Source organism: Alternaria burnsii (genome assembly GCF_013036055.1).
Source record: "Alternaria burnsii strain CBS107.38 chromosome Unknown 744, whole genome shotgun sequence".
Classification (NCBI taxonomy): Eukaryota; Fungi; Ascomycota; class Dothideomycetes; order Pleosporales; family Pleosporaceae; genus Alternaria; species Alternaria burnsii.
This window is the reverse complement of record NW_024066119.1, coordinates 129448-142510: the sequence shown is the minus strand read 5'-3', so window position 1 is coordinate 142510 and position 13063 is coordinate 129448. Positions and strand designations below refer to the sequence as shown.

Below are 13063 nucleotides of genomic sequence, written 5' to 3'. Positions count from 1 at the left end.
GCTACTAATTCTTTTAGAGTCAAGCAGACCACGACAGTCTCCTGTTCACTTGCTCTGCTACGACTTAACGATACACACCTACTGACGCATATCGAGTGAGTTTCCTTGTTGAAAAACCTCTTTCCTGACTGAAAGCTGCTGTGTCCCAAGTCGATGTTATGCCCAGTTTATGGGACAATCGGAAGGAGCGCATTATTCCATATTTGCGCGAATGCATCCTCCTCAATGCGAGGACGATGGTGATGATCGGTTCTTCACTTTCGTTGACACGTATCATACAGCCCTTTCATGTCGTTTGTACCTTGGATGTATCCATGTCATTGTCTGAGATGCCATAATGAACAGCAGATATCCATCCAGAAAGAAGACGGCAACGGTACAAGGTTTAGAAAAGACATCGAGGAAACACATCCGAACCAGAGGTTGGCAAATGTATGAGAAGCATCATCGGGATGGGTGCTAGTGCAGGACGAAGAAGGTGGTTGCGTGTAGCTTCTTCATGACTGTGGAATCGTGCTTTCCCATACTGGTAGCCGAGATGGGACTCAAAGCAACTAGAGAAGAATAGTGACAAGACACGCTCTGCTTCTTTTCTTGGCCGATCAACAACAAAATCCACGTACGTCCCTAGCTCTTCCCGTGAAGCACATTGCGCACCGTCAATGCGACTAGATCAGCAGCTCGAGTTGCCAACGTCACTGAAGTATGCTGCATGCACCCCGAAGCCTATCCTGATCGAACGGCTGTAGATTGCCTGTCCTCGGTTTCCAGTTCCACGTTGCACTGAGTTAGGATTGTGATGGTCTTGGTGAGCTTAGAGAAAAGCACGTTATCGGAGAAAGAGTGGGATTCTGCTAACAAACCTCGAGAGGGGTATGTTTGTTACATATACGATATCGATCTAGTTAGACGTGCATGGGATACCAGTCGAAGCAAGACTACATAGCATTTGGGTGACACTGACAGCCCACAGAGTCCTTGTAGTACACCAATCATCGAGTTCTCCACAATCACGAAACCGTCGCTGCGGCAGGTGCTGCATGTCAGACGCGGGCGCTCTCCGTGGGGACGATGATGCGGACAGCCGTTGAGAACCACGGTTCACATGCGTCGAGCTTGCAAGCGACCGGACAACTCACCCAGTCCGCGTCGATGGTCATCGGCTGGACCGCGATCGATGAGCAGTTTTGCACGTGATAGTCCGGCGGATCCGTGATCGTCGTCGACCCATCCTGCAGCCATGCTTTTCAGGCTGCGGCATCCAAGAGCTCTGGCCAATGGCGACGCGAGGCGACCCGACTAATATTAGGAGGCTGGGGAAAGGCTTGGAGCTATCAACAGCTGGCCGCGCGCGACATGGATAAGGTGAGCTGAAAAATGCCTCTCTTCACGTCCGAAGCTGGCGCCTCATGCATGGGACGGCAGTCCGGCCCCAATTGTATTATACCACACAGGTTGGGATCGGCCCACTGACAATGGACACGTTCGTGGAGCTGCAGCAAGGTCGGGGAAGCTCCCGGCAGCTCTGTGGAGCTCCAATGCGACGGGAATATGGATTGCGACACGAGGTGAACGCCATTGCCTGGTCAACAGCCGTGCTGAGGTGAATTGCGCGTCCGAAATTACCTCGGTGCGAGAAGCGCCAGGATGTGATATGCTGTCTGGGGTCAATCGGTCCATGGCACAGGCAGAAAAGGGGGAGCTGATACGCGCTAGTGCTCCGTGTCAACAAGGCTAGTCCGCTCCTGGACAGCTCTGCCAAAGCTTCCCAGCCTCCGCAACCCTGCGATCATCGAGACGCCGACACAACAGTGATCCGACTGACCGCCAATCTACTTGATCCCCTCTTCGGCCATTCTGACTCCATCACTCCTCCACCTACACCCCGCTACTGCATCCAATTGCGCATCTTCAAGCTGCTGCACGTCAACACCATAAAGCTGGCGACGCTTCAGTAGATCTCTCATCACCAGAAATCTCCAAGTGAGACCCTCAAAGGAGCCAAGAAGTTCTTTCTTGATTCCTTTCGAATTGTTTTCGAACGGTTCGAAGGGTTTTCGAGAAAGAGCGACCCGACTCCGGCAAACTGGATTTTGAAGCACGAGTATGCTCTTTCACCGCGAGTGTATAAGCAATTATGCTAACCCGCGCAGGTTCCGATCCCCTTCAGTGTCTTCCCGTCTGCGTATCGGAACGCGGAATTTAAGGAAACTACCAGCGTAAAGGTAGAAGAACAGGAAGCACAGTTTGAGCAACAGGCTTCACACGGACGGGAAGGTCACGAAGAAACCCACGAATCCTTCTCCGCCACCGTCCTACCTCCTCCCCAACCTCAGCAGCAACCGCAGCAGCACGACACTCACGTCAAGGAAGAGGTCCACATCTACGAAGAGGAGCGTCTTCGTCGTCCCCAGCCTCCCCAGCAGCAGTTCCAGCAGGCTCCCCAGCCCCAGCAATTCCACGCTCAGCAGCCCCCTCAGCACCGTGAGGAGCTACATATCCACGAGCAGACTCGCTACCGCCAGCCTCAACAGCAGTCCCAGCCGCAATTCCAGCAGCCCCAGCCTCACTCTCAGCACGTTCATCGTACTGACCGCGTAGAGTTTGAGCGATCCCACGACCGGTAAGTCCGATCCATTGTTTTGCCAGCGCATCTTCGCACGGATCAGCACAACAGACCAACCCCCTGACTTTAGCGGCACCCAGCCACGCGCTAGCCGCTAACCCCTTTCATCTGTTGTTGTCCTAGCGACATGCAGTCTCCACTTTTCTCTCACCTCCTCTAAGCTCTTCCTTGCCCAACCCAAAGCTGACCTTCCTTTCTTCCTTCAGCTACCAACCTCACCCCCAACCTCCTACCTCTACCCACTCCCACGTCGAGGTTCAGGACAGAACCTACGATAGACACTTCAATACAGTCCACGGCCCTGCCACCGACTACGCTCCATCTCAAATCGACGTTACTGAACGTCAGATCCGCGAACGTACTCGTCCCATCGTCGCCGGTGCAAGCTACTCAAAGGAGACTTACACCACCAAGCACGATACCTTCCCCAGCAGCAAGCACGTCGAGAGTGTCGCCAGCCACCAGCCATCTGAGGTCCGAGTAGAAACATCTGCTCGTTCCACTGCTGCACCCCCCAAGAAGTTCAAGCGTGATATGGGATATTACGACAACGAGGGCCAATACCACTCGCTTCGTCAAGGAATCTCTCACGCCGCTCACAAGGTCGCCGACCGCATCCAACACCCCATCCACCCTCACCGCCACCACCACTCTCACGAGCACTCTTTCCCTGGTGCCAAGTACGACGACGACCGTGAAGAGGTAATCGTCAAGGAGAAGTACACTTCAGCTACTCCTTCTGTTGCCCCTAGCCGCCCCGTCCAATCCGGAGCTCCTGTTGAGAGAGTCGTTCGCGTCCACTCCAACCCCTCTCCCCCCAGGTCCACAGTTTCTGCTGCTGCACCTGCCCCTGCCCCTGCTCCCGTCTCCGCTTCTATCGCACCTGCACCAGCTTCCGCTCGTACAGTCCGCAAGATGGCTTCCTCCAAGACTATCACCATCCCCTGCCACCACATCCGCATCGGCGATCTCCTGATCCTCCAGGGCCGCCCTTGCCAGGTCATCCGCATCACCACCTCCTCCCAGACTGGCCAGCACCGTTACCTTGGTGTTGACCTGTTCACCAAGCAGCTCCATGAGGAGTCTTCCTTCATCTCCAACCCGGCCCCCTCCGTCGTTGTTCAGAACATGCTCGGTCCTGTCTTCAAGCAGTACCGTGTTCTCGACATCCGTGAGGACGGTCGCGTTGTCGCCATGACCGAGTCTGGTGATGTCAAGCAGGGCCTTCCCGTCCTTGACCAGAGCGGTCTCATCTCCCGCCTGACAGAGTCTTTCGACAACGGCCGTGGCAGCGTCCGCATCCTCGTCATCGATGACGATGGTATGGAGATGGCTGTCGACTACAAGGTTGTCCACGGATCCAGGTTGTAGAAACATCTAGTCAATGGTAAGTCATCATCATCAACCATCATTCTTCATCATCTAACACCTCTTAGGTCTCATTCAAACGCTCTATAATCAATTATCCCTTAGGCGTTTGTTTCCTCACGGCCACCTTTTATAAATTGTGTTCATAACTTTTGCATCGTCACTTGACTGGTAGCATGGCGCACTCGGGCATCGATCGGTGTCTATCGCTCTCGGTGTTTCGGGCGCGTTTATGTCTGCTTGCTTGGGTGGTGGAAATATCGGAGCTACATCTGTGGATAGTTAATGAATTGCGTCTCCTTTAATCCTTGTCCATGCTTCGTGATGTCTATGCTGCCTCATCTGTGCCTTTGTGTGATCATCTCTTTGTTTATCCGTAACATCGCGTGTTGTCTAGCTATCCGAGGCTACCCCGCGTTCTCCACGCGGCTCTCCACATGAACATAACACCAACAGCTATATCTGCCCCACTGTATGCGAACGACGTGCGTACCCTGCGCTCCTTCGCGATGAACCTCGCGAACTGAGACAACTGCCCAGTGCTAACCATGCCTCACTCAGACCACTCTCCATCTCCGCAATGCGAGTCATTTCCCCATCTCCCAAAATTTCCAGACAACGTACCCACTGCGCCTCTTCTACGCATATCCCTCCAGAAACTTCTTGAGCATAATGAAGAAGAACAAAACAGGTGCTGGCAAGCATGTTGCGAATTAGGTTTCTTCTACCTCGACGTACGCACACGCAACAGCGACACGAATCATGGAACTACCATCGATGGCGATGCGTTACTCGGAGACGTGGACAAATTGTTCAATGTGATGCAAGACTTTTATGATCTCGACGTCACAGAGAAGATCAAGTACGATTTCAAAGACCAGGGCAGTTATTTTGGTTACAAAGGATATGGCGAAGGCATCGTTGACAAGCAAGGGACGAAAGATAGGAATGAGTTTTACAATGTACGTATATCTTCTCTCTCATGTCTCCAGTACTAACACACCATTTCAGATCTCCAAGGACGATGTCCTTGGTCTCACTGACCCTCTCCCCTCCCCAGCGGTCCTAAATCCACATCGTGGCCTGTATAAGTCGTACATCACCTCCTCACACGCGATCTGTATGCTTGTGACGTCTCTGCTATCTTCCCGGCTCTCTCTAAAAGAGAATACTCGTGGAGCGGGTGGTCTGCCTGCCATCCATCGCTTGAATGCAGCATCAGGGGACCAGATTCGTTTCGTCAAAGCACTACCACAAGAGCAATCGCTCAAGGGCGTGGCGTTAGGTGAACATACAGATTTTGGCAGCGTAACAGTGCTGTTCAATCGTTTGGGTGGCCTGCAGGTCAGGCTGCCTGAACACATATCGCCACTTGAGCCGATGTCCGCGTCTCCTCCGCCTACCGACGTCGAGAAGAAGCTGTGCGAAGATGGCTGGACGTATGTTCGTCCTTTACCTGGACATTGCATCGTCAATCTTGGGGATGCGCTTGTCAAGTTCTCTGATGGTGCGCTGAGAAGTAACATCCATCGCGTTGTCGCTCCGCCAGGTGAACAGGGCAGTGTTACGAGGTACAGCCTTGTGTACTTTTGCCGGCCCGAGGATGACGTCTTATTGAAGAGTTTAGTAGAGGGCGGGTCAAAGGATGCAGAAGAGCAAGTTACAGCAAAAGATTGGATTCTTCGCAGGGCGTTAGGACGGAGGAAGGCAGATGGATGGGACAAGAGTAGTGGCACAGAGAGTGTGAGTATGAGGAGTGGTGAGATGAGGTCGTGATACAAGGAGTGTTAGGTGTATACCCTCTCTTGCTTGCATAGCCAATATCGACGTTGAAAATTGCGTTGTTTCCTTACAGCATACTCTTTCCCAATGCAAAATCCTAAAGTCATGGACGTCATTTTCTTCACGATTAGAAGAGCATTTCTAAGAGCGTCTACGTCAGGCACTACTTTTCACAGCAAGAAACCTATGGTTTTCTTTTGATCTCGAAGGAGACCTTCACGACCTTTTCCCTTTGATAACCATTGGGTGCATATTTATGACCAGCCCTTCATCCCCAGCTGTTGCCAAGTCCGCTTCCGCATCTTTCGATCTCAAACTCTTAATATACATGTCGTGGCGTTCTCTGCGATTCAAAAGTTATCGTGTTGACCTAAAGTCGCTAGGGTTCTGACGCAAGTTCTCTGCTCCCTTTGCAAAAGAACCAACAAGCACTCACGATGCTTGTCTCCTGTTATCTAGTCTGTCATGGCTCGGCTGCACAGCAATGCTCAGCATTCCCTCAAAGATGTTAGCACAAAGACTATTAGTCTCACAATAGAGTGAGCGGCGTTGTATAAAGTCTTTTTGCACACGAGTATCAAATTCTGTCCTTTCTCGACTTCGAGTCTTGCATGCACCCTTAACACTTAGCACAGCTGTCACAAGAATAGGAGAAGAAGCCCTCAGTGTAACTGCATCGTGTAAACGGCCATCAGAGCCAAGCCATGTTCCCCTCTTTCGTCCTTTACGTACCAGAAACAACGGGAAGCAGTAAACTCTACCTAGCTTTTCAGGTACAGAAGTATGAGAGTATGAAACTATCAATTGTTGTCACACAGTACCTAATACCTAGCGAACTAAACCGCTGTCTTCCCGTAGGATATCATCCGCCGTCAGACTGCAGCGGCTTAAACCAGCGGACTCCGCCATCTCTCCAATGCTCGCGACTTGAACAAACAGAAGTTCGATAAGAAACTTGGTACATCACCTGAATTCAGGTTGCTGTCAGTAGCCTCTGGAGACTTGTTTTTGTGTCTGTGTAACCACCTTGCAGATGTAAGGAAGCGCACATGGCTGCGTTGTGTTGGATGGGGTCGATGAATGTAGAAGACGGAGTCCTGCATCTGATATGGCGACAGAAGGCTTCTACCAGATTATGAGAGTTTTTCTAGGGCTTAGGGTTCTGTTATCTTCTTCATTCTTATGGAGCATACCCAGCAAGAAGTGGTGGAAACTCAGGCGCCCCGCTTCGCTGCTGGCGAAAGCGATCGACTGGAAAGGAGGAGAGACTGGGTCAAACATTGCGTTGCCCCAATATGCGATGCCTGGATAGTGAAATTTATGTTTGATGAATAATATTGCTGCGAAAGCGAAAAGACCGCGCGATCTGCGTGAACAGAGGGTGTGTTCGCGACGAGGTACGACCTAGTGGTACGAGATGATGAGCGTTCTCCTCGTTATTCTTTGCATCCTCTTCTTGCTTGTTTACTAAGGGGGGCGATCCGTTGTCATCGCTGCTCGTCTGATCGACACTGACCTGTGGCTTTGGCTCGTCACATAGACATCTGCTGGTAAGTTGTAGAATCCTCGACGTGCCACACCACCAAAGAGTTTATCCTCCGGTCGACACCCATCTAGATACGGTTGACATATCCTTTGGAGTAGGCGTTGATGTGTACAAACCCTTTTAGTCGTGCATCACTCCGTCTCTTAGTGTATGGATATAGCTCGGTGGGAGTCACACATGCAGGTGGGTATGCCAAGGAGCCGGGCGACGTCGATCTATGCCTGCAACCTCGTCCATCGTTCATGCACCGACACTTCAACACACAAGAGCCCGCCAGTCACACGTACAGACATCACATGCACCAGTAAAGAATGGAAATGGTCTTTTCTCCCCCAATTGTTGTATTCGTACTGACTACCCAGCAGGAACACGCGCTGACTGCACCCCCCAAGCGCCCATCGCGCCCATAGTCCTTCTTCCTTCCCTTCCCCTTCCCGTCCTGCAGTCTCTGACGACTGCTACTGCGGTCTGGTAGCCATGATTTAAACTCAAATGGATTGGTTCCCACAGGCCCCATCATCTCGGTGAACGCCGGAACACGGGCTTCATGCTGAGCGCCAGATTCTGGCTGCGGTTGCGCAGCAGCGCTTGTAAGCGGGGTATTCGCCGCTCCTGTCATCTCGGCATCTGTTGAAGTCGATGCGGTCGGCAGTGATTCTTCTGCTGCCGGGGGCTGCTGCTGCTGCGATTCTTGCTGCTCCTGTTGCGCCTGGAGCAGTTCTTGTTGCGCTTGTTGCTCTTGCAGAGCATTTTGTTGCTGTTGCTGCTGGGTCGCATGCGCATGTTGGCTTGCATTGATGCCAGGGTATTGCAACGCCTATTCTTTCATGAATGCCTTGGGCGACTCGGTCGCCTGGTTGCCTGCGCAGGTACTGCGGCAGCGGGCAGAATGCCGTTTCGAAGTGTCGAACTTAGTTGTGACACCAACTGTGCATGGTCATGCTGTTGTCGAGCAAGATCTTGCTGTTGTCGAGCAATCTGGTCTCGCAAGACTCGTAGCTCTTCCTCATGGCGCCGCTCCTGGTCCTGGAACCTACGCTCAAACGCCTGCAACATCTGGTTGTCTGAGCCACCTTGATGGTATGGTGGCTGTGTTGCTAGCGGCTGTGCCGCTGAGGTCGGTGGAGAGCTCTCCACGACGCGCTCTTGCCTGAGTTTGGCAAGACGTTCAGCTGGTGTATCACCGCTTGGTGGTCCGCGTGAGTCGCGCGTGTATGAAGGGCGTGATGTGCGATCACGATAGTTGTTATGGGGCAAGTCCCGTGGCGGACTCCGCTCACGTATGTCCTGACTGCGGCCTCGCCCAGCGGGTTTTGGGTATCTACCTCCATCGGAAGGATACCTGAGGTCAGCATAACCACCTTGATGACCATGTTCTGCCTCAGGTACAGTACCGTACCCAGCGGCGTAGGCACCGCTCGCATAGCTCTCAACAGGGCTGGGCTTATAGTAGCCAACAAGAGGCTCACCGAAACTCGACCTTCGTTTATCGAGATATGGCGACCTGTTAGTCTGCCAGTTGCCTTGCGGAAGAGCCGCATGCCCAAATTGCGGAGGAACCGCATACGATAATGGCGGAGGAGCCGCGGGAGCTTGTCTGTGTAGGCTCGGAATGCCTGGCGCCTCTTGTCGGCGCTCGCGTTGCGACTCTCGTCGCTGCTCTCGTCGCTGCTCTGAACGCTGCAGCATCTCTGGCCCACGAGCGGTATCACGCTCAGCTTTCATGCTCTCTCCGAGATGCGCTATACACCAATCCTCGTTGGCAACCCTCAGCAGGTCAGGGCAAAGCTGCCCTGTGTGTGTATGAGTAGCGTTGAATGGACAACGCCCTAGGCATTTGCGCCAGGTCTTGCGGTGATGTGACGTTGCCGTCTCGCCGCACATCATGCACCGGGTGTGAAAGTGCTTCACGCCGGCGTCTTTCATGACCGTCATGAAATCAGTCGGGCGGATGCCATCCGCGTAGTGTCCACGTTGGGACTTGTCATCTTGCCTGTCGCCAGGCGGGCCACCGCCGTTGTTACCAAGGCCTTGGCCGAATTGTTGATGCAGCTGCTGATGCAGCGAAGAGTTTGCCATGTTGGTGTGTTCCATGGTGTTGTGAGTTGTTGGAGGTGAGAGCAAAATTCCAGTGCTGTGTTGACCTTCTCAGTCGCGTTTGCTTAGCCAAGGCGCTCGTGCACCAGTCGCGCGTTCAAGTGAAGGGTGATATCTAGGTACGCTCAGGATTGCGCAACGTCGGCAATGTTTCACTTCACCAGTGGTTTCTTTTCGTTCGTCTATTCGGGTTTTTTGCACCATCTTTCACATGAGAGACGTCCAAACTTAGTGTAGCACCGCTATAGATACTAAATCCAAATCAAGGTTCATCGTATACAGTGATGCTGGCAGTTGCGCTGTTGTTGTTGTGAGAGTACATACGAGGAAGGCGCGCCCGTGCACTGGTTAACATCGCACTCGCACTGAATGAAGACAGCAAGCAACGATAATGTTGTAGATTCGATCAGTGATAAACTATTTTCAAACGCTCGCACGCTTCACCCATAGGGCGTTACATCATCTACTCATTCCAAAAGACACAATCGGAAAAGACCCCAATGACTTACTGTCCACCCGTCTTCTCATGCGTGCTCATCAAGCTACCAATGAAGGTAGTGATAAGTCTGCTCTGTACGGCAACAATGTCGTCTGGTACGAGCCAGATGGTGGCGCCCATCTTTCGCGCAATACTGATGGCCAGCTTGGCGTTCTGGTAGCATTCGTCGTCGTTGCGGCCCTGGTTTACGAGGTCGTAGTCGACGTATGCGGGCTTCATGCCGGCGAGGACATCGAGCAGGAAGACGGCGTTGGCGAGAGACGCATCCTTGAAAGAGCGGACTTGGCTGCCCTTGCCGCCCTTGCGTGCCATATCGTTGGCCCACTTGATCATATCCGCGTCGGAGATCTCACGCTTGCCGAGGCGTTGAGCGAGGCCGTTGAGGGTAGCTACGATGTCCTTGCGCATCAGCTGCCATACCAAGCCGAGAGTCAGTGTGCGTTGACCGTCGGTGATGTCAGCACCCTGGATACCTGGTAGCGAGAACTGGACCTGCTTGCCAAGCTCGACGGCATAGTTGGTATTCTCCAGGGCCTTGAAGCGCATCAGTTCTTGGCCTTCGCGTGGCTTGTTAACATGTCGCCAGTTTACGCTGCCTGGAATGACCTTGTCGTATGCTTGCAGAATGACTGTACCGTCCTTGAGGTCCTCGTAGAAGGATTGTACGACCGGCTTGACGTCAAGAGAGTTGAGCCACAGAGTAAAGACACGAGCCTCGCGCTCTCCCGCGGCATCAAAGTCATCAATCTCGGCCTTCTCTTCCTCGGTGATGGGGTCAAGGCAGGGGTGTGTGTTGAACAGGTTGGCGACGAAAGCCAGGTTGAGCTTCGGGTTTCCGGCCACGAGAGATGTGGGTGTAAGGAATTTGCGGCAGTCGAGGGCGTCGGCGTTCTGCAGCACCATCTCTGCGCGCTGGAGGAGGTCGGTTTGCTGTAGCGGCGAGCGAGAGCAGGTCTCGGGGGCCAGCTGGTTGAGGAGAACAGTGTAGTTTTCGCCGTCCTTGACGTCGGTCGAGAAGTTGGAGACACTGCGAAGGTTAGCTATGTTGACGCATTCACACCATGTCCTTGTCTACGTACGTCCTGTGCCACTTGGCGTTCTTCAAGTGGTAGTTGAACCATCTCAGCAGGATCTGCTCCGGTGGCAGACGCAGGAATTGCTCCAATGTCTCGTCATCTTCCAATAGCCTGTACAACTCAGGGTGCAGCTTGATGTCGATCTTGCCCAGCAGACCTCTCCGGATGATCTGCCAGATCAGACCCAGAATCAAATGCTCGCGTACTTCAATGATATCTCCGCTGCCAATGTTCACCACTGAGCATCCAATACCCTTGGCCGACTCGATGACGATGTTGTTGTTCTCTGTGAAGTGGAAGTTGTTGAGCGACTTGATCTTCTTGCCCGGCTTGTTCAGCACACGTTCGTCAATGGTGTCCGGTACGCTGTCGTTGATAAGCTTGGACAAGACCAGGCCGTCCTTGCAGGCGTCGAATATCTCAAACGTGTCTGTGGGGAAGGGCAGGCGGTCGCCGATGTCTGGGTCTCCGGCGAGGACAGCGTTGATGTGGCGCGTAAACTCGGTTCGCTCATCTTCGTTGATGGTGTGGGTAACATTTGCAGAAGAGCCCTGGACCTGGATCCTGCCGCCACCGACGCTACCTTTGGAGGCATGCCCGGGATTGGAAGGTGAGTTGACGCTTGAAGCTGTGCCGGCTCGTGGTCGAGTTGGGCCGGTTGACATGCGCTGTTGGGCAGGAGACGAGACGCGCAGTTTGGAGATGAGCTGCGGCGGTTAGCTTCCGGACAAGCCACAGCGTACCACGATGCCTACATCTACATAGTCGTCGAGCTCTACTCTTCTCGAGCTGTCTAGTTCCACCTCTTTGAGGGCTTGTCGCACCACGTCGTACGGCTGGTGCTCCGACTGCTGCGCGGCCTTGATGACGGTTCCCTCGTCGAGGTAGCCCTTGTCGTCAATGTCGAGCTTCCGGAAGGCATCTTGCAGGCCAAAGATCTCGCCCTGCTCGAACTGGGGGTACTTCCTGTGCGCAATGCCTGGTTAGCTACTGTGGAACCCAACGGATGCTGTCAGAGGGAGCTCGCGCCCACGTACTTTTGCAGCTTGATGATGTTCATGTTGGCGGTGCAAGTCAACAGAAGTCAGATGCGGAAGAAAATGATATACTGGGCGGCAAAGTGACTGCCTGGCTCCGCCTCGTTCTGGGTTGCGCGTTCGATCACTTCGTGCCTCTTGTTTTGCTTACCCGATGACGACGTGGGGCTGCTGCCAAGACGGACACCTCGAGGGGGCAGGTCGCATCCTGCTCCCGGATTACGTACGCACGTCACCTCTCTCCTGGTGTCAGGCTGCCATTGCTTCACAGGTACCCAACTCCATGACAGACATTAACAGCCGCCGCAGTTTCATCGCCTTTGTCATGCTCCTGGTGCGCGCTTGCTTTTCATCTCTTTACCAACGTTCTGCCATCTCCAATGCCCAAGGCCTTCCATGGGTCCCCAGTTGTTGAAGCGGTGTCCATTGCCACCTCACCCTTCGCTAGAGCCAGTCCTTAGTGTCTACTACATGAAAAAGCCTCACACAACACATCACATTCAAACAACAATCGCTCAGTGCATCAGTGGAAAAAGAGCTTTTGATTCCCTCATTAACGTCATAAGGTCCATATCGCCGGCTCGCCCAACGAAAAGTAGACACTAAAGCCATCCCGTCTCCTAAAACGCTCAAAGTGGCCCGACGGCTGCCCGTATGCTATTCAGCCCGAACGTACCACCTAGATAAAAAAACAACAGGGCGACATGCCCGCTCTGGACATGCCCGCCAAATCAACATCATCATTGCGTGAACATCCCATCGTGTACGCCTGCATTTTCGTCAAACATGGCGTGCCGTTGATTTCGAAACGGGAAAGAGTACTGGAGTTGTGTCGCTCACGTCGTCGGTCGCACAGCCACGTATGTGTCCGGTATTAGCGGTGGTGGGGTTGGCGTATGTCGAGCGAGAGCATTATTGAGGTGACATGACGACCGACGCCGAAAAGCTTCCAGTACTCTCCCGAGCTTCAGAAAGGTAAAGGACGTGATTGTAGAATGTACAAGACTTGCACATGCTCGTGCCGCATGCAGA

General features: G+C 53.2%; 3 protein-coding genes across 3 annotated transcripts; 1 reads left to right on the top strand and 2 right to left on the bottom strand.

Moving 5' to 3' along the window:
- Nucleotides 1-1074: 1074 nt before the first annotated feature.
- GT037_008515 (woronin body major protein) lies at nucleotides 1075-5770 on the top strand (the record flags this gene model as incomplete). Its single annotated transcript, XM_038933562.1, has 6 exons — nucleotides 1075-1193; nucleotides 1239-1365; nucleotides 2154-2623; nucleotides 2788-3947; nucleotides 4712-4956; nucleotides 5006-5770. The coding sequence occupies 6 exons, from the start codon at nucleotides 1075-1077 to the stop codon at nucleotides 5768-5770; spliced, it is 2886 nt and encodes a 961-aa protein (XP_038783527.1).
- A 1844-nt stretch (nucleotides 5771-7614) lies between these two features.
- On the bottom strand, nucleotides 7615-9416 carry GT037_008514 (uncharacterized protein; the record flags this gene model as incomplete). The annotated part of the gene is made up of 2 exons (XM_038933561.1): nucleotides 7615-8139; nucleotides 8196-9416. The coding sequence occupies 2 exons, from the start codon at nucleotides 9414-9416 to the stop codon at nucleotides 7615-7617; spliced, it is 1746 nt and encodes a 581-aa protein (XP_038783526.1).
- Nucleotides 9417-9924: 508 nt separating this feature from the next.
- On the bottom strand, nucleotides 9925-12054 carry GT037_008513 (actin-bundling protein; the record flags this gene model as incomplete). Its single annotated transcript, XM_038933560.1, has 4 exons — nucleotides 9925-10945; nucleotides 10998-11701; nucleotides 11750-11960; nucleotides 12032-12054. The coding sequence occupies 4 exons, from the start codon at nucleotides 12052-12054 to the stop codon at nucleotides 9925-9927; spliced, it is 1959 nt and encodes a 652-aa protein (XP_038783525.1).
- Between the last annotated feature and the right edge of the window lie 1009 nt (nucleotides 12055-13063).